Source organism: Polyodon spathula, chromosome 37 (genome assembly GCF_017654505.1).
Source record: "Polyodon spathula isolate WHYD16114869_AA chromosome 37, ASM1765450v1, whole genome shotgun sequence".
NCBI lineage: Eukaryota > Metazoa > Chordata > Actinopteri > Acipenseriformes > Polyodontidae > Polyodon > Polyodon spathula.
The window spans coordinates 3768915-3793450 of NC_054570.1; the positions used below are offsets into that span (position 1 = coordinate 3768915).

The window sequence follows — 24536 nt, forward strand, 5'->3', positions numbered from 1 at the left end:
TATGCTGACAGGGCTGCATTTATGAGACTTCAGGCAGGCTTCATAAATTCTGTATTTATTTTATATGTATAAAATCAGAGGATGTTTCCTAATTGGAGGCAGAGCCACAATAAATGTCTTGTTTAAATTTTAAAGCAAATTGTAAAATTGTTGAGATACCTGTGTTGGAATGAGACCCAGCATGTTTCAAAATTGTGTAATGCAACAGAAATAATATATTAAATATGTGACTAATGTGTGGCAAAAGGTTTCTCCCTGGTAATTTACACTTTCTCAAACAAAGACAGGTTTCTCTGTATCTAATGCATAAGCACGCATCACACATTCATACAGCAAGCATTGAGACCCAGCACGCATCACACATTCATACAGCAAGCATTGAGACCCAGCACGCATCACACATTCATACAGCAAGCATTGAGACCCAGCACGCATCACACATTCATACAGCAAGCATTGAGACCCAGCATGCATCACACATTCATACAGCAAGCATTGAGACCCAGCGTGCATCACACATTCATACAGCAAGCATTGAGACCCAGCATGCATCACACATTCATACAGCAAGCATTGAGACCCAGCATGCATCACACATTCATACAGCAAGCATTGAGACCCAGCACATTGCATCACACATTCATACAGCAAGCATTGAGACCCAGCACGCATCACACATTCATACAGCAAGCATTGAGACCCAGCATGCATCACACATTCATACAGCAAGCATTGAGACCCAGCATGCATCACACATTCATACAGCAAGCATTGAGACCCAGCATGCATCACACATTCATACAGCAAGCATTGAGACCCAGCATGCATCACACATTCATACAGCAAGCATTGAGACCCAGCATGCATCACACATTCATACAGCAAGCATTGAGACCCAGCATGCATCACACATTCATACAGCAAGCATTGAGACCCAGCATGCATCACACATTCATACAGCAAGCATTGAGACCCAGCATGCATCACACATTCATACAGCAAGCATTGAGACCCAGCATGCATCACACATTCATACAGCAAGCATTGAGACCCAGCATGCATCACACATTCATACAGCAAGCATTGAGACCCAGCATGCATCACACATTCATACAGCAAGCATTGAGACCCAGCATGCATCACACATTCATACAGCAAGCATTGAGACCCAGCATGCATCACACATTCATACAGCAAGCATTGAGACCCAGCATGCATCACACATTCATACAGCAAGCATTGAGACCCAGCATGCATCACACATTCATACAGCAAGCATTGAGACCCAGCATGCATCACACATTCATACAGCAAGCATTGAGACCCAGCATGCATCACACATTCATACAGCAAGCATTGAGACCCAGCATGCATCACACATTCATACAGCAAGCATTGAGACCCAGCATGCATCACACATTCATACAGCAAGCATTGAGACCCAGCATGCATCACACATTCATACAGCAAGCATTGAGACCCAGCATGCATCACACATTCATACAGCAAGCATTGAGACCCAGCATGCATCACACATTCATACAGCAAGCATTGAGACCCAGCATGCATCACACATTCATACAGCAAGCATTGAGACCCAGCATGCATCACACATTCATACAGCAAGCATTGAGACCCAGCATGCATCACACATTCATACAGCAAGCATTGAGACCCAGCATGCATCACACATTCATACAGCAAGCATTGAGACCCAGCATGCATCACACATTCATACAGCAAGCATTGAGACCCAGCATGCATCACACATTCATACAGCAAGCATTGAGACCCAGCATGCATCACACATTCATACAGCAAGCATTGAGACCCAGCACGCATCACACATTCATACAGCAAGCATTGAGACCCAGCATGCATCACACATTCATACAGCAAGCATTGAGACCCAGCATGCATCACACATTCATACAGCAAGCATTGAGACCCAGCACGCATCACACATTCATACAGCAAGCATATAAAATTTAAAAAACTGCTTGTTAACAGGGTTGCAGCCACAAATTTTGGGGCCTGGGACAAATCCTAGGACAACGGCCCCCCTCTCAATCCAACATAATGTCAACGTTCTGTTGCTATGTGACGCGTCATTGCTGTCGAGCTGACAGTCTGTGATTGGCTCCCAGCAGTTGCAGGTACATGATTGGTTGCTTTCATCGATGCAAAGTATTGATTGGCTGGTTTTGGTGGATAATAAAATTAATTATAATCCATGTTATAAATGGATTATAAATACAGTAAGGCTCTTCTGGGTGTCAGCTTACGTCAAATATACAGACTTTTCAGGGTTTAGTGGCTCTTGACTTCCCCTTGGGTAGCACAACTCCCCAAGGCATCCCTATATTGGTGTATATACTGACACGCTGTGGCCTTATCCTATACATACAAAGCAGCAATACAGGTGTGTTATTCTATACAAGTTCTGTACAGAGAGACACTGAATGCACAGGTGTGGTGCTAAAACACATGGAATTAAATCAAATGTGTAGAAGCACAAACACCCTTCATTTTGAAAGCAGGGGATTTGCCCTTCTTTGCATAGCCTCCCTGCTAACCCTGCTCTGAATGGCAAAGGGAAAATTCAAATCTCTTCGCTCTCCTTTCAAACAAATGAGATGCTGCACGGCACACCAGTTCATGGCAGGGTCTTTATGCAAAGACAGGGAGCACAACTCAATCGCCTCATTATTTTAATTACTCTTCTAAAAGGGTTGGCACAGCGTTTCATGAAAATGAGTGACTGATTTACAAAACACTTGATTGTCACAGCTGCATGACTGTTTAGCTTGTGTCGTCTGTTAGCTCTATCCCAGTATCAGGATACATCTTGAGACTTTACAGTATTGAACAGTTGTCATTTATCTAATATTACAGAGAATCAGCAGTACAGCTGTGGCCAAAGGTCTTGCATCACCCTGTAGATGTAACCAAATGAATAATGTTACAGTAACAACAGAGCAGGAAGGTGGAACGGTAACGGGTTTGCCCAATCAGATCGTCAGAGCAAGTCAGAGATTGTGTACCAAACAAGGTTAGGGGCACATTCCAGTCCAGCGGGGGAGTCTCATTTTTCAGGAGTAGACTCATTTGCCTTCCGTAGTTCACTGAATCAACTTGTATTATAGCGAAATAATCCGAGTGACTCATCTGCTCTTGTCAGTTGAAGATACGTCTATATAAAATGTTAAAAGTTACTTGAAATCTACAACTGTTTAGGAGCCGAGAACAATTAAAAAGGCCTAATTAAGCCGCTTGTCAGTTGAATTAAGGGTTTAGTTAAGGAATTGAGAGCTCAGTTGGGATGGAAAGACACAGGGATCCCCAAGGCCCAGGATTGAGAACCACTGCCCTAGGGCACAGATTCAGTTTGATTCTGTCTTGATAGTCACCATGGCAAACCGCAATAGAAACAGTGCCAAAGCACTAAACCAGCAATACTTTATATATAAACCTAAATCTTTTTGTGTCAGTTGAACTATTGAATAATATCATATGAATATTATTTTAATATAATAAACTGCACAGGGCACAGATCTCTAATTATCATATGAATATTCTTTTAATATAATAAACTGTGAATATTGAAACACAGGGCACAGATCTCTATAAACAGTTGGAGATTAAACTGTGAATATTGAAACACAGGGCACAGATCTCTATACTATCATATGAATATTAATATAATAAACTTGAAATCACAGGGCACAGATCTCTATATAATATCATATGAATATTAATATAATAAACTGTGAGCACAGGGCACAGAATAAAATATCAATTAAAAAGGCCTAATTAAGCCGCTTGTCAGTTGAATTAAGGGTTCTATATAATATCATATGAATATTCTTTTAATATAATAAACTGTGAATATTGAAACACAGAGCTCTATATAATATCATATGAATGTGAATATTGAAACACAGGGCATCCCCAATGAATATTATTTTAATATAATAAACTGGCCCAGGATTGATAACCACTGCCCTAGGGCACAGATTCATATTTGATATCCTGTCTGTGATATTGAAACACATGGCAAGATCTCATATATCATATGAATATTATTTTAGTGCCACCCCCAAGCACTCTAAACCAGCAATACTTTATATATAAACTGTCTAAATCATGTTTTGTGTCACAATGTAATATAATAGACTATGAATATTGAAACACAGGGCACAGATCTCTATATAATATCATATGAATATTATTTTAATATAATAAACTGTGAATATTGAAACACAGGGCAGAGATCTCTATATAATATCATATGAATATTATTTTAATATAATAAACTGTGAATATTGAAACACAGGGCACAGATCTCTATATAATATCATATGAATATTATTTTAATATAATAAACTGTGAATATTGAAACACAGGGCACAGATCTCTATATAATATCATATGAATATTCTTTTAATATAATAAACTGTGAATATTGAAACACAGGGCACAGATCTCTATATAATATCATATGAATATTCTTTTAATATAATAAACTGTGAATATTGAAACACAGGGCACAGATCTCTATATAATATCATATGAATATTCTTTTAATATAATAAACTGTGAATATTGAAACACAGGGCACAGATCTCTATAAAATATCATATGAATATTCTTTTAATATAATAAACTGTGAATATTGAAACACAGGGCACAGATCTCTATATAATATCATATGAATATTCTTTTAATATAATAAACTGTGAATATTGAAACACAGGGCACAGATCTCTATATAATATCATATGAATATTCTTTTAATATAATAAACTGTGAATATTGAAACACAGGGCAGAGATCTCTATATAATATCATATGAATATTCTTTTTAAATGGAGTGACAGTCACTGAATGAAGTCATTGGCAGTGCTCTTGGTCTCCACCCATCATACTCAGTATATCATATCATGTCTAAACTGAGCTGGGATATTGTCAGCGCGCTTCCAGTCGGGGAGGAGATCACTTTGGCACTGCTTTGAGTGTAAGGTAAGACTTTCCTATAAAACATTATCTAGGTGTATTTGTTTATACGCTATTTATTTTCAGTATGTACAAATGCAAATATCATTAAGAATACAGGTGCAGTTGTAAATACTGCTTCAGATTGATTTGTCAGTCTATTTGAATTGCAGTGTAATGTTTTGTATACGAGTTGTGTTATCTTACACGGTTCTATTCACAAAGCTTCAAAGGGGACTTTAAAGTCTGTTTTTACATATTAAATCCAGTTGGATATCCATGAAATTATTTTACGTAAAGAACTACAGCGTTAACACCACAAATAGATGACATCACGTACGCCAGCAATATATGCATAGGCGTTTAGATATATACACAATATAGGAGCAAACTAAAGCAGCAATACAGATGTGTTATTCTCAGACACACGTTCAGTACAGAAAGATGCTGAATGCACAGGTGTGGCACTAAAACACATGGAATAAAATGAAATGTGCAGAAGCACACAAGGGTGCTGGGGGTGCCCCTGGCTTTGCATGGCTCCCATCATATACAGGGGTTACAGTTCTGTTCAATGGCTTTCAGCACCCCCCACTTAAAAAATTGTTCTAGTGCCTATGTCCTTCTTTGCATAGCCTCACTGCTCCGACTGGCAAAGGAAAAATTCAAATCTCTTTGCTCTCCTTTCAAACAAATCAGATGCTGCACAGCACACCAGTTCATTGCAAGTGTTCACTGTCTTTATGCAAAGACAGGGAGCGAAACTCAATCGCCTCCATATTTTAATTACTCTTATAAAAGGGTTAACACAGCGTTTGATGAAAAAGTGTGACTGAACTGCAAAGCGCTTGATTAGCTCAAAGCTAATGTATTTGCTTTAATTAGTTACCTAGCAACAACCCATAACTCTGCCAGACTGGAACATCACAGACCAAGGCGGTATTACACCTGTTGTACATCAACGCCCTCTAGCCGTATACAGACTTAACAGCATCATCATAATAATAAACATGTTTGCCCTTTTTGGTGCTTTTTTGAGTGGAAGAGCAGATTATTTAGAGTGAAAGGTTCATACTAACTTTAATCAACAGTGGTCTGCTGGAATTATGATGCTTGTTTTGTGAGATTTTTTCCGCGCGTCCGAATGCGGTTCTGCAGCCTGAAGTGGGTGTGTACGTGTTGAAGTGTACGTGTGTATCCATGGCTACAGCACCGCTGTCTCTGGTGTCATCTGTGTCTTGCCTGATGACGGCAGTCTGCGGTCGTTGACTGTCCTGCTAGCCGCTCGCCAGGTCGCAACAAGCCAGACGTTTTCCCTTGTTGCTCAGCTTACCTGTGTAAGACTCCCAGCACATTCAACGCGTGCTGGTAGATGAATCAGTACAGACTGTTTATTTTGTCCAACAAAAGCCCTTTAGCTTGATCACCTAACATGTCAGGAACGTTGTGAGGGAAGACAGCTCTCTGCTTGTAAAAACAAACAAACAAACAAACAAAAAACATGGCAATCAAACGGGGAAAAAAAAATGTTATTACAAAAAAAGACTGCACAGAAACATTACCAGAATCATGTAGCCCAAGAAATACCAGCCATGTACACACAACTAAAATACGTGACAGATACTCACAGGGAGCAGTCTGGTTTCAAACCTGCCTCTTCACAGACGGCAAACCAGAAACACGCAGCTTCAAAATATCACAGCTAAGTTTATAAACACAGCAGTGGCTGTACAATCCTAATATTATTTATCACATTAGTACAATCTGGTTTAACTAGAGCTGCGGTTGATCAGGGAGGCTTAACTAGTATCACTATCGACTGGCACAATTTCGCTTTATCGTTCTTAGCAACTAGAAAAACGCGTCATAGTCGCAGTAGTGTGAAGGATTATGCAGTACACGAATATCTCTGCAAACCTGGGTTTTTTTTTTTGTTGTTTTTGTTGTTTTTTTTTGACGTGGGACTAAGTTTGTCATTTATTATATGGGAATCAGAGTTATAGTGCAATTTAAATATAATATTCAAATAAAATACACGTATTTTGCCTTGTGAAACAGTATACTTATAACTTGTTTAATTGTTAAGTGGCTTAGGTTTTTCCAGTGTGGCTAACTAAATGAAAGTCTTAGTAGTATCCAACTTTTGTATTTTTTATATTCAGCTGAAACGTCCTGATAAAGGTTTGTAATCAATGTGACAAAAAAATCTTTTTTATAATTTTTCATAGCATTGTACACAGCAGTCTTCCTTTTTAAATATTTATAGCTTTGGTATTGCATAGTATCACAATAAAAATGCAAGCACTTTGGGGGGCTTGGTGGGGAGGGTGGGTACAGTACGTGTGGGACTGTATACTGCGATACCAGTATGCTGTGGAATTTATCAATACGTTACATAAGAACATAAGAAGAACATAAAAAAGTTTACAAACGAGAGGAGGCCATTCGGCCCATCTTGCTCGTTTGGTTGTTAGTAGCTTATTGATCCCAAAATCTCATCAAGCAGCTTCTTGAAGGATCCCAGGGTGTCAGCTTCAACAACATTACTGGGGAGTTGATTCCAGACCCTCACAATATATTATATCTACACACTGTAGATATAATAATATATTGGAAAGTATGTTGATCAAGGCATTTAGGGGTTTAACATTTTCCCTGCCCGTTTTCCTAAATGCAAACTGCTAATTGTATAGCTTCAAAAATAAAAATAAAATACAGTCCATGTAATTATATCATTATGAGCAGGTAGCTGCTGCTGCTGCAGAAGGCCAGGTTTCTTCCAATATGATCTTACTGTATCTTCCAGGCACAGGCTTTGCAGTATTTTAGAATGAGTGCTTGCAAACTCCATCCACCACTGCTGGTCGCTGGTCTCCTCCCTCCCTCTCTCTCACTCCACTCCACTCCACTCAGGTCAGCTGTAACTCTGCCAGGCTGCAACGTCACAGAGCATGCAAAACGCCAGAGTCTGGAGAGTTTAGCCGAACACACTGCAGTGGCTCACTTGAGGAAGCTTTTATTGATTAACTGATTTATTAACCCTACCCTTTCCATTTGTGTGTTGCATAGACTATATTTCTTTTTAAAATTACTGTAGGGGTAACACATTAACAAATATACAACAGCTACTGCAGAACAAAAGCCATGTGAGCACATGGGGAAGGTGGGCTGTCTGAATTGTCTTGTTTGGCCAGTCCGCAGCCACTCGAAGCTTAACCTGCACTGAGGTGATTAATAGAAAGTCTTCTCTTTCTAACGCAGAGTCTGCTCTGATGGGGGAGAGAGGGCTGCTTATCCTTCTGCTTGCAGGTGAGTTTCCTTTGTTTCTGGTTTTCACACTATTCTCTGTCTGAATGTTAAACATTATTTATCTAGAGAGCTTCTTATTACTCTTGTGTTTGACCTGACTATCAGCTACCCTGCCACAGGGTAATACAGACATAAACCAGAATATATTTCAAAATACATTACAATATATATAGTTTGGGTTTATGTTTAAATACATGTCAACATGTTTCTGGAATATATTTCTATACAAATAAAAATGTATTTTGTTTTAAATGTCTTCACTTCCTCTGCCGGGACAGAACATTTCTGTGAATAAACTTTGTTGGATGTTATCCTGTCTCAGTCCATTTACTCTTTTCACTCTGCTAGCTAGCAATATTTTTTTGTTTGTTTGTTTTCTTTTTCAGGGTTTTGTGTGCCCACATCCAACCACATCATTAAACACGTGTTTGTGAACACTCTGAAGAGCTGGTCTGAAGCTCAGCGCTACTGTAGAGAGAATCACACAGACCTGGCCACTGTGCGCAGCCAGGAAGAAGCAAAGCAGCTTTTAAATATTCCAGGAGCGTCTCTCAGTGATGCTGCCTGGATCGGGCTATATCGTGATGACATGCAGAACTGGCAGTGGTCTAACAGAGATGATGTCATCTATAGCTACTGGAGGGCAGACTTCTTCTGTGCTTCAATCAATTCAGAGAGACATTGGGAGGACAGAGTCTGCTTTGAGAAGAAAGCTTTCATATGCTACAATGGTAAAGAAGCAGCTGTTTTACGTTGCACTTTCATTATTAGTTTACTAGAGTTATTATTTATTTGCATCCCTGTGAAGGACGCTTCAATGAGTTTGCAATTCTGCCACTGTCACCATATGGCACTGCTGGCATAACAACTTAAAATTGCTTTTGAATTGGTTCAGATGGAACTGTATCCTATTAAATTGCAACTGTGATCAGGACCCTATTTACTCTCCTTCAGCAAAACTGCTGTGCTGTTTAACTCGTCCCAAAAAGCAGGCTCTTTCCTACCTACACTCTCTACCCTTTCTGCTTTGTGCAGTCTACACTGCTCTCTGTCTCTGCTGCTTCCTCTGTCAGTTTGTTCACTCTGTCCACTGTGACTTCCCCTGCTATCACAGTCATTCTCTCCTCTCACGCTCTGAAAATCTCTCACCAGCACCACTCTAACACTTCCAGCCTGATCGCTCTACCTCTGCCCCCATCCTCTGATCCTTTCTCCTGCTCTCTCTCTCTGGTGCCCTCTGGAACTGCCAGGCAGTCTGCAACAAGGCTGACTTCATCTCTGCCTACACCTCTCATCTCTCCCTCGACTTTCTGTTTCTTACAGAAACACAGATCACCCCTGAGAACACTGCTATCCTATCTGTTCTCTCTTTTCTCCATGTCCTCTCTCACTCTCCCTGCTCCTCTGGATGAGGAAGGGGAACTGGATTCCTACTTTCTCCATCCTGGAGCTTCTCAATCCCCTCTTGAGCTACCCCTCCTACCATGCACTGGACTTGCCTAACCGAATCCCCATGTTCTGGAACCTCAGCTCATGCACTATCCTTGCACTGCTATTACATCCTAGTTCGTATTGTATTTTAATTTTACTATTGCACTTACTGTAAACTATTACATATATTAAACTTGCAGGATTTGCAAATGGATAATAAATAAATAATGAGAAGAATTTTGCCCCAAGGTTTTAAATTAACACAAAAACTTTCTTGACTGTGGACAAGAAACAGTACGTTAAATGTCTAATTGAGGACAACACAGTTTTGGGTTCAGAGCCAACACATCTCCACAGCTCCCAGCCTCTCCTCTGCTGTTTGTGTTTACAGAGACCAGCAACATCACTGAGAGATACACCCTGATTGAAGTGCTGAAAACCTGGACTGAAGCTCAGCAGTACTGTAGAGAACACCACACCGACCTCGTCAGTATAAAGAACGCCAGTGAAAATGAAGACCTAGTGAAGAAAGCGCAGGGCGTGCCCTTCTGGATAGGCTTGTTCAATGTGCCCTGGAAGTGGTCACACCAGGGAGATAACTACACGTTTCACAACTGGGCCAGTGGGGACCCAGACAACCGGAGAGGCAGTGAGAACTGTGTGGTGATGAGTAAGAGTGGTGGGTGGTATGATACTGCCTGCAGCACTCTGCGCCCTTCCTTCTGCTGCGAGGGTAAGGATCCTGGCTCAGTCCTTGTTCTCGTTTAGTTCAGTGTTTCACCCCAGTATGTGTGTGGAGGGGGTGACAGCTTATCTGTGCAGGAGCGTGGACCCTTCACTCCCTGTAATTCAAATTCCTTCAGAACAATGTCTTGTGGAAAACTGGAACCCACAGCAGGCCTGCAGGTTTTCAAAACCAAGCCTGCTGCATGTAGAACTTTAGGCTTGTATAGTGTGATCATTGGAAAGCAACAGGGGTTCCCTGTTTATTAAATGCAAATTGCAGTTTATAGAGCAAAGATTGTGGCTTGGCAATTGTACAGCCAATTTACTCATGCCAAAATACTGCTCATGTTATAGTACGAACCACAAGCATATTGTTATGTATGTTTTACCATGCAGTTATAGTAGCAGCCTACATTCTTGCAAGACCAGCAATCTGTGACCTTTAGAAATCTTTTCTCTGAAGAGCACATTTTCACTTGTCTTTATTGTGCTGTTCCCTCTCCCCAGGCAGCTCCTCTGGTCAATGTTTCTATGAAGGAACTAAGAAGACATGGCTGGAAGCTCAGAGCTACTGCAGAAACCAAGGCAAAGATCTGCCCACCATACAAGACCAGGCCAGGGTTAATAAGCTTGTAAATCTTATACCTTCAACTACAGAGACGCATTTCTGGATCGGGCTGCATCATGACAAAGAGAGCTGGCAGTGGTCCAATGGAGATGATGTCATCTACTCCAACTGGAGAGCAGACCTCTTCTGTGCTTCAATCAATTCTGATGGAGAGTGGGAGGATTCAGTCTGCAGTGCGACGAAAGCTTTTATGTGCTACAAAGGTGAGTTGAGATTCAATTCCTTTGTTAATAAAACAGCTGACTGGACTGGGGATTGAAGCCAGACCCCCTATATACAGCCCAGGTCTGTCACAGCTCAACTGGTAGTATAGAGCTGTACAGTAAAGCCTGTATTAACAGCCACCTGAACTAAGCAGTGTAGGGGTAAGGTGATGCATATATCTAGTATATACATTTAATGTATTTGCATTGTTTTTTGCTGTTTGTATTTAATGTTCTATGCCCTGTATTGAATATATTATGCATTTCTCCTTACTATCTTGTAAAGCGCTTTGTGATGTTGGTCCACTATGAAAGGCGCTATATAAAATAAAGACAAACGCAGCAATTAATAAGCAATTAATAATTCCTATATTTCTTACCCAAGTTATTCAAATGTTATTTTCCATGTTCTCTACATGTTGAAGTTTCATTGTGCACTATCAGATTTGAGCTGGCCATGCTTAATATATATATATATATATATATATATATATATATATATATATATATATATATATATATATATATATATATATATAAATGAGCACATATACAGCACAACTACAAACTGAAATAAATAATAAAATATACATTTCAAAAGAAATTGGTTATCCTACCTGTCATTTCAGTTTGCTGTATGCATCTGAGTGCAGCTTGCCGTATTCCAATCAAAATGAATCCTTTCAAAATGAAATATTTCCTTCTGATATATTCCCAGTGGAACAAAACAAAGGATTGTTGTATCCCAGGCACGTTGAAAAATAAGCAACTAGGCTTTCACTGAGTTGACATCTTGACAAATCCACAATCATAGCAATCTCTGTCTCGTAGTCAGTCTACAAACAAAGACTTTCAAATAAAAAAAACATGTGTGCTAGGAGGATGAGGTGTGTCTTGTTTGTTGCAGTTGCAAAAAAATAGAATATCTTATGTTATATTAAAAAAAGATGTGTATTGTAATGCATGGGTCAGATTGACCCACGTGGCGGTTCTGGAGAGAACTGTTTATAACTTTATCATTTTTGAGATTCTGCCTATCAAACTCCATCAGGATACTTAATTCATATATTTAGGAAAAGTCAAAAATGGACAAGCACAATACGATATACAATGGAAGAGTAATTATAATTATAAATGCAAAATGGGTCAAACTGACCTGCATGGCGGTTCTAGTGTTAAACAGGGGGGAAATACTTTTAAATCATTAAAGCAGACCCTCACCCTGCTGTAAAACTTTTCAGACATTAATAAACTGAAGACTCCCATGCACTGTTGGAGATGTTGCTTTTCATGATAGCTGAGCTGTGTGACTCGGGTTCAATCCCTGTACAACAGGAGAGCAAGCTCACCTCCACAGCTGACATTGCTTCTGATCTGCTGTTTGTGTTTACAGAGACCAGCAACATCATTGAGAGATACACCCTGATTCAAGAACTGAAAACCTGGACTGAAGCTCAGCAGTACTGTAGAGAACACCACATCGACCTCGTCAGTATAAAGAACGCCAGTGAAAATGAAGACCTAGTGAAGAAAGCGCAGGGTGTGCCCTTCTGGATAGGCTTGTTCAATGAGCCCTGGAAGTGGTCACACCAGGGGGATAACTACACATTTCACACCTGGGGCAGTAGGGACCCAGACAACCGGGGAGGCAGTGAGAACTGTGTGGTGATGAGTAAGAGTGGCGAATGGAATGACAGTAGCTGCAACTCTCAGTTCCCCTTCTTCTGCTATGATGGTAAGGATCCCTGCTTGGAATCAATGAGAAATGTGGATCCCTGCTCGGAATCAATGAGAAATGTGGATCCCTGCTCACTCTGTGTTCTTGCTCAGCTCAGTGTTTTTACCCCAGTCTGTGAGCAGGGACTCAGAGGCCCGATCCATCTGCTCCTACAGTAGCTGTCTGCCCCCCAGAGCAGGGCAGAGTGTAGCCTAGAGAGCTGAAGAAGCAGAAACTGCCCCATCATAAGAGTGTGTGAGAAGAGAGCAGCTACCCTCACTGTTACACACAGGAGAGACATGTGCTGTAAAATCCATTCTGATTGGGTATTTATTGTATTGATTTAAAAGCATTGATCCCTTCGGAATGAGTGAGACAGCATGTGATTGTGAGCATTGCCCTGGTGGAGACAGCAGCATAGACACAGCTTCAGTACAATACATTAAAACAACACACTTGAAATATAAATGATACTTCTTTTATCTTCATACAGATGCAATCCCCTCAGACCCTCCTTCAGCGCCGCTCTCTGAAGGTATGGAGTGTAACCAGTTCAGTTTGATTGAAAGGCCACAGCAGAAATGTGATTGTAATACATTACTGAATTATTGTATTTATTATTATTTATTAATTATCGATTGACTCCGATCTCTCAAGGTATGGAGTGTAATCAGTTCAGTGTGATTCATGACCCAGAGCAGGAATCTGGCTTTCTTATCTTTTTTTCTCTATCTTTTTACAGAAGCAGAATCCTCGAGCCCCCCTTCCACTCCGGTCTCTCAAGGTCTGTGCAGTTTGTAGAGTGCAGTGTGTTCAGTGTGATTGACAGCCCACCTCCTGTGTTACGTGATCCACTAGACCTGTATAAGCTGCGGGAGAGCTATGTGCAACTATTCAGCAACAACTGTAGAGGAGCAGAAGGTTGTCTTTAGGCTTGGGATCATAATCTATACAGTTATATTATATTGTACAGTACAAAGGATCCGACTTTCTAAGCAAACTCTACTGCCTCACAATGTCACAGTGCAGGAGCAAGTGGGCACCATGCCATAGGGTGCAGTGAAACTCCTCCTCGGCTGAGAATACATATTTTATCATCTGCTTTCACAGACCCTGATTAGCACTACTCTAGGACTACCTGACCTGAGGTAACATTAGGTACTGCAAGATTAGTGCTGATTGTGTCTGTGAAGCCAGCTGTTTATTCGATAGATCATGTTACCAGCTGCAATAGAGATGAGAAATCACACGAGTGATAATATTGCCCTGATAATCTGTAATCTGAACCACACTGCTGTCATTCAGAAATGTAGATGGCAGCTGTAGAAGCACAATTTAAATATTACTACAAACACCAACCCAAAAGCATATTATTATTATTATTATTATTATTATTATTAGCAGGCACTCCAGTCCCTGAGGCGCTCCACCTGATCTCTCACAGTATGGTCTGGCCGGAGGCTTGGCAGTACTGCAAGGATCGCTACACTGACCTAGTGAGCCTCACAGGCCTGGCTGCACAGAACAGAGTGTCGGAGCTCGTCAGGAACAGCACTGCGTCCCGATTCTGGATCGGCCTGCACAGAACCGTCGTGTATGATAACTGGTACTGGGTTGCTGGTAAGGATAAGAGGGCCCCCCTAAACTACACTAACTGGGCCCCTGGGGAGCCCAACAATCCTTACTATGAGCACTGTGGGGAGATGGTGCTGGGGGAGGATGGGGGGGCTGAGTGGAATGATCTGTGCTGTTATGAAAAGCTCCCCTTTATCTGTTTCAGAGAATATCAACACCTCTAAAAGTGGTTCTAAAACTCTCTAGTTGGGACCCCCTTTAAAGACATTTTCTTTTACAAAAATACTGATAAATGATAGAGCTATTTAACTTTTAATAAAGTAACTAGAAGTGTTGTGTCTGACAGAGTTTGCAATGCCATGTCTGCTCTCTATAAAGAGCTGCTGTAATGCACAGGAGCCATTGCGAATGGCAGGTCTGCTTGTGATGCAGTCACTTGAAACGTTCCTGTGAACCACCAGGGGGTCCCAACCCCTAGAGGACCACTGTCTCCACAGAACCCAGAGCTTGACTATAGGAGTAATACACCAAAATACTATAGAAGAAAATCTTTAATGATCTACATTATTCTGATATTTCATTGTACTTGTTTACTATCCTGTTGTGTGTGTTGTGTGTGATTCTCTATTGTTTCAAATAAGAGCATTATCTGCTGTGCTGACTACCTACTCCAGCAAAATGCCTCCTGAAAAAACCTTGGTTAGCAGTCCTCTTAATACAGGATACACTGTTAAGGGGAGAAGCACAGAGTGGGGGAATGGGGCAACTTGATAATCTCATTATTCCTACTTTGATCTTTTTTTCTTTTAAAAACAAAAATGATTTTAATGTTTAACTAGTTTTTACATATTTAAGAAAGTGTGTTTGTAGTCTGGGCCTGTAGATGTCATCAGCACTAGCATCACAAAAACTCCACTTGGAAAAGAAAATCTTTTCTCTTCCTTGTTTGCACTCCTGTGCTGCTTCCCTGAGCTATAGCAGAGCTGAGATTCATAACCCCCTGCTGCTGTAGGTAGTGGCAGCAGTGTGCCTGTTTAGTGCACATTAGAGTGACAAAGAGAGTGGCCAGAAAGCTTCAAGGAGGGAGGAAGCTTGTGTGCCTGCCTGCCTGCCTGCAGCTAAAACTACCTGCCTCTCGGGAATGCAAACAAACTGGACAGCCAACAGGGCCTGGTTTCTGATGAAGCAGATTGCACCTCATGCTAAACTGTTGAGGAATGCAGTAAAGAGACGCACTGTAATTCTATTTTAATATGATGCTACAACTTCAACCAAACTAAACAGGACATGTGTAATATACTGAGTGAGTCCTGTCTCACTTTATTTGCCATTATAAAATGAATAAAGAGTTGAACCAGTTTGAACCCTCAGTCTTTTGTTTCTTGATTTCTCTAGGTATAACACATATTACTAACACCTTCTCAAAGCCTTTTAATCACCCAGAAATACAATTGAATCTACTGTTACATAGAAGACCGCCTAAACACAACCAATTCAGGGCAATGCCGCCACCTACTGTTTCCAATGAGGTATTGCAGAGATGTGAATCTATGTAGCAACTATATTTAGGCAAGAGATGGCAACTTTGTAATGCATAGTTAAATGATTTATTCAGTATAAATAAATTGGTTTGTTTTGAAAAATAATCATGTTGTTGTTTCCACCAATTGGAATGAGAAATGGCGGTCCCCAAACAAGGGCCAGTGTGGGGTAATAACCGCTCAGGGTCTGTCAAAACAGGATTGGCTGGGAGCAAAATCAACTCAAGTGCTCTTCCAATCAGACGCTGAGTTCTTTAATTTACTGCTAATTTCTGTTTCTTTTATTGAAAACAACAACATGTAGCCTTTCAGCTAATCTGAAGGGTCACAACTCTGTGGAATTTCACATTGAGGTTCTGGGACACACTGGGTGTGATCTTTGTAATATAGGTTGAGATGTGAGTGGAACTAAACAGCTTATCCTTGTTCAGCTGTGAAACTACAGAACTCCAAAAAGACCAATGTTGCAAATTTGTCAAGTATTTCCTCATTTCACAAGACATGTTTTGAAGTGCTCTACGTTATGTCAGCAGGTTTCGTGTTCTGTGTATATGTGTTTGTGACAGAGCAGAGGCTCTGCCCATGGGTGTATGGGTGTGTGGGCGTGGACAGGTGTGTGAGAGAGTTTGGTGGCTGGTGACCATCTTGGTGGAGGAAGCTGGAAGGAAGATGGCCACCCTTTCACAGCCACATGGTATTATTTGTTTTGTTAAAACGTTCTACCAAACCATCAGTTTGTGGGTGGTAGATTTTGTATGACTTTACTTTTAACAACTATAAATGAGCTTCACTCACTCGGGTTTGTTGCCCCTTTAAAAACCACTGACCCGACACACAGAATTGCAGTTTTAGTACTTATGCACACTTTTAATAATACAAAATAAACAAAATAACACCTACCTCCTTCGGATCACTACCTTCACAGACAGGATAACCCTGACTAACACACCGGACAGCTAAGCTGTTTACCTGTAGACAAACACACAGGTTAATACACAGTACTCACACTTGTGACTTCTTCAGAAACAGGGCACACACCTTCCTGTTTCCTTCTCCTAAGCAGCCTTGAGCAGACTGGCTGCACCCCTTTTTCAACTCTGCACCTGGCACTAATTTGATCCGTAAGGATTTCCTTTGGGATTCCTACTCTGGAAAAAACAGCAATCAAAGCTGTAGCACTTTTTTAAATTAGGTATTGTTGAAAGGAAAAGCTGCATGATAACATGTGGCATAGTCTACTTTAACCACCCTGTGCTGATGTCCTTTGGAACCATTTTCTTCTATGTGTGTTTGTTCTTGTTCTTCAGGTATTAAAGTCCTTCCATACGGAATAGGCTTTTTAACCTGTGCCCACAACATTTGGAGATTTCACGTTTTGTTAGTCTATAGCAGTCAGCAGCACGCAGAGGGAAAACATCAGAGGAACTTGTTTGGAGATAAGAAAGAAATGGAAAAACTATAAATCTGATGTATTTGGCATATTAGATTATTTATTATTTCTCAACTGTTTTAATATATATGCGTGACAGGGATGGCTGTAGTGGTGACGTCAGGCCAGGAACAAAAAACAAATGCACTTTTTCTTTTTGTTTTCTCCTCGTTCCCTCACGTTCACACCTCCAAACACCGACCCAGTGTGTTGCTAATGCATTTACTGAACATGTTACCCATCACAAGGGCTATGATTTCCCAGTGTAACTGAGACCTCAGTTTGACCCATGCAGCTCTGGGTACAATGCTGAAACCTTAACACTACTTTCACGATTATTTTGCCATTGAGTATATAGTAAATGGTATGCCCTTAACAGAGGGGGTGCAAGCACGACAAAAGCGGAAGACGGTTGTGAAGAGAGAGGCGTTCAAGTTTTGTTTTTATTGAATATGACATTATTTGAGCACCAATATTAAAGTACAATGTTTATCTGCTAAAAAAAACTACAATAGTTAATATATTTAACAAACCACAAGGTATACAAAACAGAACACAGTTGTGCTTAGATTTAGATTATACATCATAACTCATTACATGTCAGCCTGCAGTAGGATATCCAACATAAACTGAATCTGAGGTTATAATGCCCCACTCTTAAACAGTGCCCATACAGATTGCATAGTAGTATTCATCTTACAGCATAGCGAACTTATTATTAGTTACCACAGTCTTATTGCTAATAAATACTATTCAAATGTATGATGTAATTTATTCTGATGTATATATCTTAAAATCAGAAAATACGAGGGTGAATGAATGATAATATTAAACCAATATTTATAATATGATTAATACTAATACAGGTATGGAAATGAGACTCATTTTGCATAGTAGTTTCACCCACTCCAAGTTTTATTAGGGGCGTGAATAGCCACAAGCTCAGTTGTGTCTCATTAAACTCCTAGCAAAACCAGGAATGGATCAAACTGTCTTATTTTCATTCTTGAAGAGTGAAGTTGCTGTGGACATGTGCTTGGCTGGCAGAACTGTCTAATTCACTGTATCTGCCATGACAGCTGTACAGTCAAACACACCAGCAACACCAGCAGAAGCAACATTAACACTATGACTCCTACAGAAATTGGGTCTTCTGTGGACAGTATAGCCAATACTGCCAAAACGCTCAAGCCCAATGCAGCCCCCACTTTAGCAATGATCCGGACTGGAAAAACAGCCTCAGCAACTACTGGAAGTTCCCTGGTTTCCTTTTCCCTGGTCCTCCTATTTTCAGGGTCCAGCTCCATGGTCAAACTAAAAGAAAGGATTTCAGTTCATTCATTTTTAAGTGTACTGGTTAAAGTTAACATATTAATTAAATGACTTCACTGGGAGAGTTAGTAGGCTTCCCAATAAGACACAAGACGCAGCACGTAAAAGTAAAGTCTCTACAGCAATGTATTGATTAATGATTAATTAATGTATTGAAAGTTTGGCTTAAAGAATTTTGAACTTTTGCATTGCCGTAGAGACTTTACTTTTACTACATTTACCTTATACTGGTCAGCACCTCGTTAATCAAGCATTGTTGTGCACAAACGACCTTTCGAAAGACTTGTTTATATATATATATATATATATATATATATATATATATATATATATATATATATAGTGAGAAAGTGCAGTCCTGGGAGCACTTGGCTGCCATTGTAAATTCGAGCCAGGTGCAGGGTTTTTAGAGAAAGCAGCCAGTCTGTTCTGGGTTTTGCTGCTGGTGTGGGTAGTGTGTAAAACCTTGCTGTACTGTACTGTGTGTGCAGCTGTTTAGTCGTGGCTGAGCTGTCCAGCGATAGTTTAGGTTCCTGACGTGTGAAGTCAGCGCTCAAAAACAGAGTTAGGTTTAGTTTTCGTTTTTGTTTTATTTTTGTATTATATAAAATATCTGGGCAAACGAACGACCCTGAGTGACGGCCCATTTACTATATATATATATATATATATATATATATATATATATATCTCGACACAATTGATCTTACAATAATAAATAATTGCTCAAGAGTCGCCTTGCAGTAAAATGGCAGCAGAACCAAGGCATTTACAAACAGTCCTCAACATACTTGACATACCCCCAAAATACTACAGCAGAAAACAAGAGAAAAGGCAAGCTTAGCCATTGCTCTCGTCCACCCATTCTCTGGACGAACACAGACCGCAAGAGTGCCCTGTCTGTCTGTCTTCATTCTGGATATTAAACAGGGCTGAAGTCTCCCATGGCTAAACCCAATGGTTTGCATGGGCTTCTTAACCTCCTGGTTACCTGCTGCCCTGTGGTTCCTTCTCCAGCTCTTCAGTCAGATCAGTTAAATCACATTCAGAACCGTGTCTCCTCCTCCTCACAGTCCTGTCCAAGTCTGCTTCCCGCAGCTCACTATGGCAGTAAAACAATTCAACAACCATACATGAATTCGATAACAGCAACAGCATTGCAGTTCACGATATGTGGAAGATTGATACAGAATTTTAAAAAAATACATGACTATAATTGAATCATGTAAAGAAATAATTAAAAAAAAAAAAAACTACAAAATGAGATCACAAGTCTACCAACAGCCATGCATACAGTATTTCATGTTAGATTTTGAAATGGCACATTTTTACAGGTTGACAGGTTTTCATTGAGAATATGGAATACTGCAAAGTGGTGTGTAATTCAATATGTTAAGATAACATTATTCAGCAGGTTTCACTTTGACTTTATAATGCAAAATGAGTTCATTCTAAAGGGTGATGCAAAAGATTTGACCATAGCTGCAGAAGTAAATTTGGGCACTTAATTTAGAGGACTGGACGTTTAATTATTGAATATGTGAAGTCTTTTTTTAATGAAGCAATATTGCGTCTATAGTGAGGGACAGAAGCTTGCATTGTAGCCCTTTACTGCCCTGTAACACCTGTAAAGGCATCTGCCAAACATATGAAAAATAACAGCAGCTCACCGGAGCTTTTTCATATCTGAACAGACGTCCTCCAGTTCCGCTAGATCTGACTTTGTGGTTTCCACCAGCTTGCGAATCTCTTTTGCGCGTTCGCTTTTACATCCTTGGTGAATGTCGATGGAGTTCTTCGCTATGTCATAGACATCCAGAGCCACAAACACTCCAGCAACGACCCCTCCTGCTATCCTGGCCCCTTTGGAGAGGGACACTCGTACAACTCTGGACAGGGCGCTTGCAGCGCTGGCACCCTTAACTCCTAGTTGACCAGTGGCTTTTACAATCTTCTCGAAACCATTTTCATCCCATTTGGAAACTGTGTGACATGCCTTCCCCACTGATTTATCAAGCTGGCTCATTGCGGACTCGATGTTTTTTAGTATTTCTGCTACTTTTTCGTTTTCGCCTCCATCGATGACTGCCTTGGTTATTTCTGTGCCGACAGCTGTGGCTCCTCCTAGCACACCAACGCCAAGCCCAACTCCTGCCAGTAAAGTGGAGGCTCCCAATGTAAAAGGAGCCAATACCAACCCTGCAATGGTCATAACCCCCCCGGCTACACTAACACAGCTCCCTGTAGTCTTAGCGATGGCAGAATTCTTGTTAACTTCATCCAGCCCGTCAGCTATTTCGTTGAGCTGCTTGAGGTATCCTTCAATCGCCAGCTTCTTTTCGCTGAACAGCTGGATAAACTGCTCAATCAAGTCACTGCTGAGGTCTTCAGCCTCTATGCTGTAAAGAAAAAAATGAACCAATGTTAGAATGTCTAGCAGAGCCACACAACATAACAAGCACTACTGGAAGAGTCACATTCTTTATAGAGACAAACAAATAAATAACGCCAACTCCCTTACTTTTACTAGGAATGCATCCTGTCTGTCCTTATACAAGTGTCTCACAGTAAAAGAACAGCAAAGTGCAATAAAACACAATGGGAGCACTGTAAAGCACAGGGAAGCATTGTAAAGCACAGAGAAATGTGGAAAAGCATAAGGGAGCATTGTAAAGCACAGAGAGGTATGGTAAAGCATAAGGAAGCATTGTAAAGCACAGAGAGGTATGGTAAAGCAAAGGGAAGCATTGCAAAGCACAGAGAGGTCTGGTAAAGCATAGGGAAGCATTGTAAAGCACAGAGAGGTCTGGTAAAGTATAGGGAAGCATTGTAAAGCACAGAGAGGTGTGGTAAAGCATAGGGAAGCATTGCAAAGCACAGAGAGGCATGGCAAAGCATAGGGGAGCATTGTAAAGCACAGAGCGGTATGAGAAAGTATATTACAAACATGACACACCGTGGTAAACTACGGTAAATGCATAGTAAAGTATTACCATAGGAAAAGCATAGGGGGGAGACTGTAAAAATACTGTTCAGATTTTGCGTGGAAATAATTTTATAAGATTTTAAAGTGGGACAAATTTACATCTTGGTGTTCCTGAATAGACAGTTGCATCCTGTTTAAAGATTACCTGCTGTCCTCCGATTCTAGTAGCTCTTCACTGGTGTTAGTCCATTTATATTCAGTGCTGTTTCTTCCTTCTCCACTAGTCCTGTCCACGGCCTTACCCTGCAGCTTGCTTTTCCCAGCTTGCTGTCCCATTCTCTAGAGCACCAAAGCAACCAATCACTTATTAGATATTGAAATTCACTGACTTTTGGTGAATGGTGACTCAGCGTATAATTTATTATAGTTTTGTTTTTTATGTAATTTCAATAAAAAAAGGGTTTATCTGCAAATTATTATTAGTAGTAGTTTATTTAGCAGACGTCTTTATCCAAGGCAGAGTCACTTCCAACAACGTCTCACCCCAAACACGAAGCACAAGGAGGTGAAGTGACTTGCTCAGGGTCACACGGTGAGTCAGTGGCTGAGCCGACAAGCCCTTTTTATTAACAAATCAACAGCTGAGTGTGCATTTCACAAATACATCAATCGTGGATTAAAACCAACGGTTAGAAAGAAATAAGCGTAACCTGGGATTTGTTAAATAACAGAATTTTAAACTTTCTGTTCATCTTCTACTAGCGACTCCGGTCAGCAGGGTCGCGTTTCATAAAGTTTCTGTGACTGCGATGGGCACTGCCAGCGTTTCATAAAACACATCTCAAGCGCTGTCGCCTGTGATCTCTCTTTGGCTACTGGCATTGAGAAATCAGTAATCAACATTAAAACGCAGTGATACGTTTTGTAATTATATACAATGGCAGGTGTGCCAAGGAAAGCCAATTTTTCAAAGGAATACATTGACACAGTTTTTGAAATGGTCGGTCAACACAAATCCGTTTTATCTGGCAAGCTGTCAGGAAACAGTCAACAAAATTGAAAGAAGAAGAAGAGAGATGACAAGGACCTCAAGGTAAGAATGGTCTAGATGTAAGGAAGTACCTGTTGCTGTTGTTGACAGACAGCGCTCTTCCTGTAAGTAAACACATCTTTTGTTTTACATCTGAAGACCCTTTCACACTGGCTCTCCTACCTGGGTCCGGACCCGGGTTCTGCCTACCCGGGTCACAATCCCACATAGTCTGCAACCACGTACCTGGGTCGTACCAGGGTTAACCCGGTTCCCAACGGCCCACCTCAGGATGTGGACCAACACACTTTGACCCCGGTCGAGTGAGACAAAACTTTTTTTTTTTAAGTTATATATCACATATCTTTAAGTAAAACTGATTAACAAAATCCATTTAGATGTTTTGTTCTGTTTAAATCGAAAAAGACGTTGGACCACCCTAAGATTAGTTCTTGGCAATCGGTACTTTGATATTAATTCGTGGTCTGTATACGCAGGATCTGACCGGTCAAAAAAATAACTCCTTCCCTTCGTAGTTCTCCGGCACATCGACGGCCTGCTAGTTGCATGAGGGGCATGGTATGTCCTAAAACAGGATCTGCGATGAGAATTTCAAGTTAGCTGTCCGGCTGTCTCACAGCTCAGTCACCGTCGCCTAAGCGAAAGTTTTATGAAGTTTTAACCTGCGGAGAGCCTGCGCCACTGCGATTCAGCGCAACTCGCTTTTTATGAAACAGGATCCAAAAAACAAACGCTAAAAAAAAAAAGGTGCATTTATTTTTTTAACGGTCTTTTTCTTTAACATTTACTCAAAACTTTAATTTCTAACTTGGCCTTTAACACAGTAAGCCGTGTCTCACTCGTACGAAAACGTATTCCCTGCACAAGACCACAAACATAGGCAAACAGCATGTTCTCAAATACAACGTTTTGTTCGGTTGATAATGACCATGATTTACTACATACACGACTTTATTTTTAGATTACAAAACAGTTAACAGTATATACAAAAAAATACAGTCAAACTTTACCATTTCTGTCGGTGAAGGTTTACACGTCCCCCCGTTCCTCCTGTCCTATGTCCTCTTGTCTTGTGTCCTCTGACACGAACTGAAAGTGAATGCAACATGTTTCTGTGGCCGTGGGCGCGGTGTTGATGAGCAACACTGTGTGTATTAAATGTACAGGCATTTGATGATTATTACTGATAGAAAGCAGGCCACTCGCACTCTCGATGTGCCGTGCTAATCGAAACGCGATGGGGGCTAACTTGAGAGGTGAACTTGGCTAGTGGCATTGCCAAGATAAAATACAATTAAAAAAAAACAAAAAACTAGACATGGTCCAAGAAGTTAAACAGAATAGTAATTAATAAACACATAACCATAATCATTATACAAGTAATATATATAAGTATCTCTTTGTGTATAACGGGATATTAGCGTAGCTCGTTTTAACTGGCGCTGTGATCTGGTAAGCGCCACCTGTGTTCTTTGTAAATGCTCTTTCACCTGTGTTCTTTATAGCTGAATGCTCTTTCGCCTGTGTTCTTTGCAGCTGAATGCTCTTTCACCTGTGTTCTTTGCAGCTGAATGCTCTTTCGCCTGTGTTCTTTATAGCTGAATGCTCTTTCGCCTGTGTTCTTTGCAGCTGAATGCTCTTTCACCTGTGTTCTTTATAGCTGAATGCTCTTT

At 40.6% G+C, this 24536-nt stretch overlaps 3 protein-coding genes across 5 annotated transcripts in view; 2 read left to right on the top strand and 1 right to left on the bottom strand.

The window, feature by feature from the left end:
- The window catches only part of LOC121304304 (zinc finger protein OZF-like), a 727904-nt gene that overhangs the window by 46701 nt on the left and 656667 nt on the right, over window positions 1-24536 (top strand). The window lies entirely within an intron of this gene.
- LOC121304299 (C-type mannose receptor 2-like) lies at window positions 4958-15943 on the top strand. Of its 3 annotated transcripts, XM_041235357.1 has the most exons (9): window positions 4958-5022; window positions 8257-8304; window positions 8691-9035; window positions 10127-10468; window positions 10969-11292; window positions 12686-13027; window positions 13503-13544; window positions 13752-13793; window positions 14411-15943. In XM_041235357.1, the coding sequence occupies exons 2-9, from the start codon at window positions 8268-8270 to the stop codon at window positions 14806-14808; spliced, it is 1872 nt and encodes a 623-aa protein (XP_041091291.1). In that variant the 5' UTR covers window positions 4958-5022; window positions 8257-8267; the 3' UTR covers window positions 14809-15943. The 3 variants fall into 3 exon arrangements, with proteins under 3 accessions (XP_041091291.1, XP_041091290.1, XP_041091292.1); XM_041235356.1 differs by lacking the exon at window positions 4958-5022 and having other exon boundaries at window positions 7995-8304; XM_041235358.1 differs by lacking the exon at window positions 4958-5022 and having other exon boundaries at window positions 7995-8304; window positions 14414-15943.
- LOC121304317 (apolipoprotein L3-like) lies at window positions 17986-23947 on the bottom strand. The gene is made up of 5 exons (XM_041235385.1): window positions 23874-23947; window positions 22018-22151; window positions 20557-21285; window positions 19878-19988; window positions 17986-18868 (listed from the first exon to the last, which is right to left on the bottom strand). The coding sequence occupies exons 1-5, from the start codon at window positions 23874-23876 to the stop codon at window positions 18613-18615; spliced, it is 1233 nt and encodes a 410-aa protein (XP_041091319.1). The 5' UTR covers window positions 23877-23947; the 3' UTR covers window positions 17986-18612.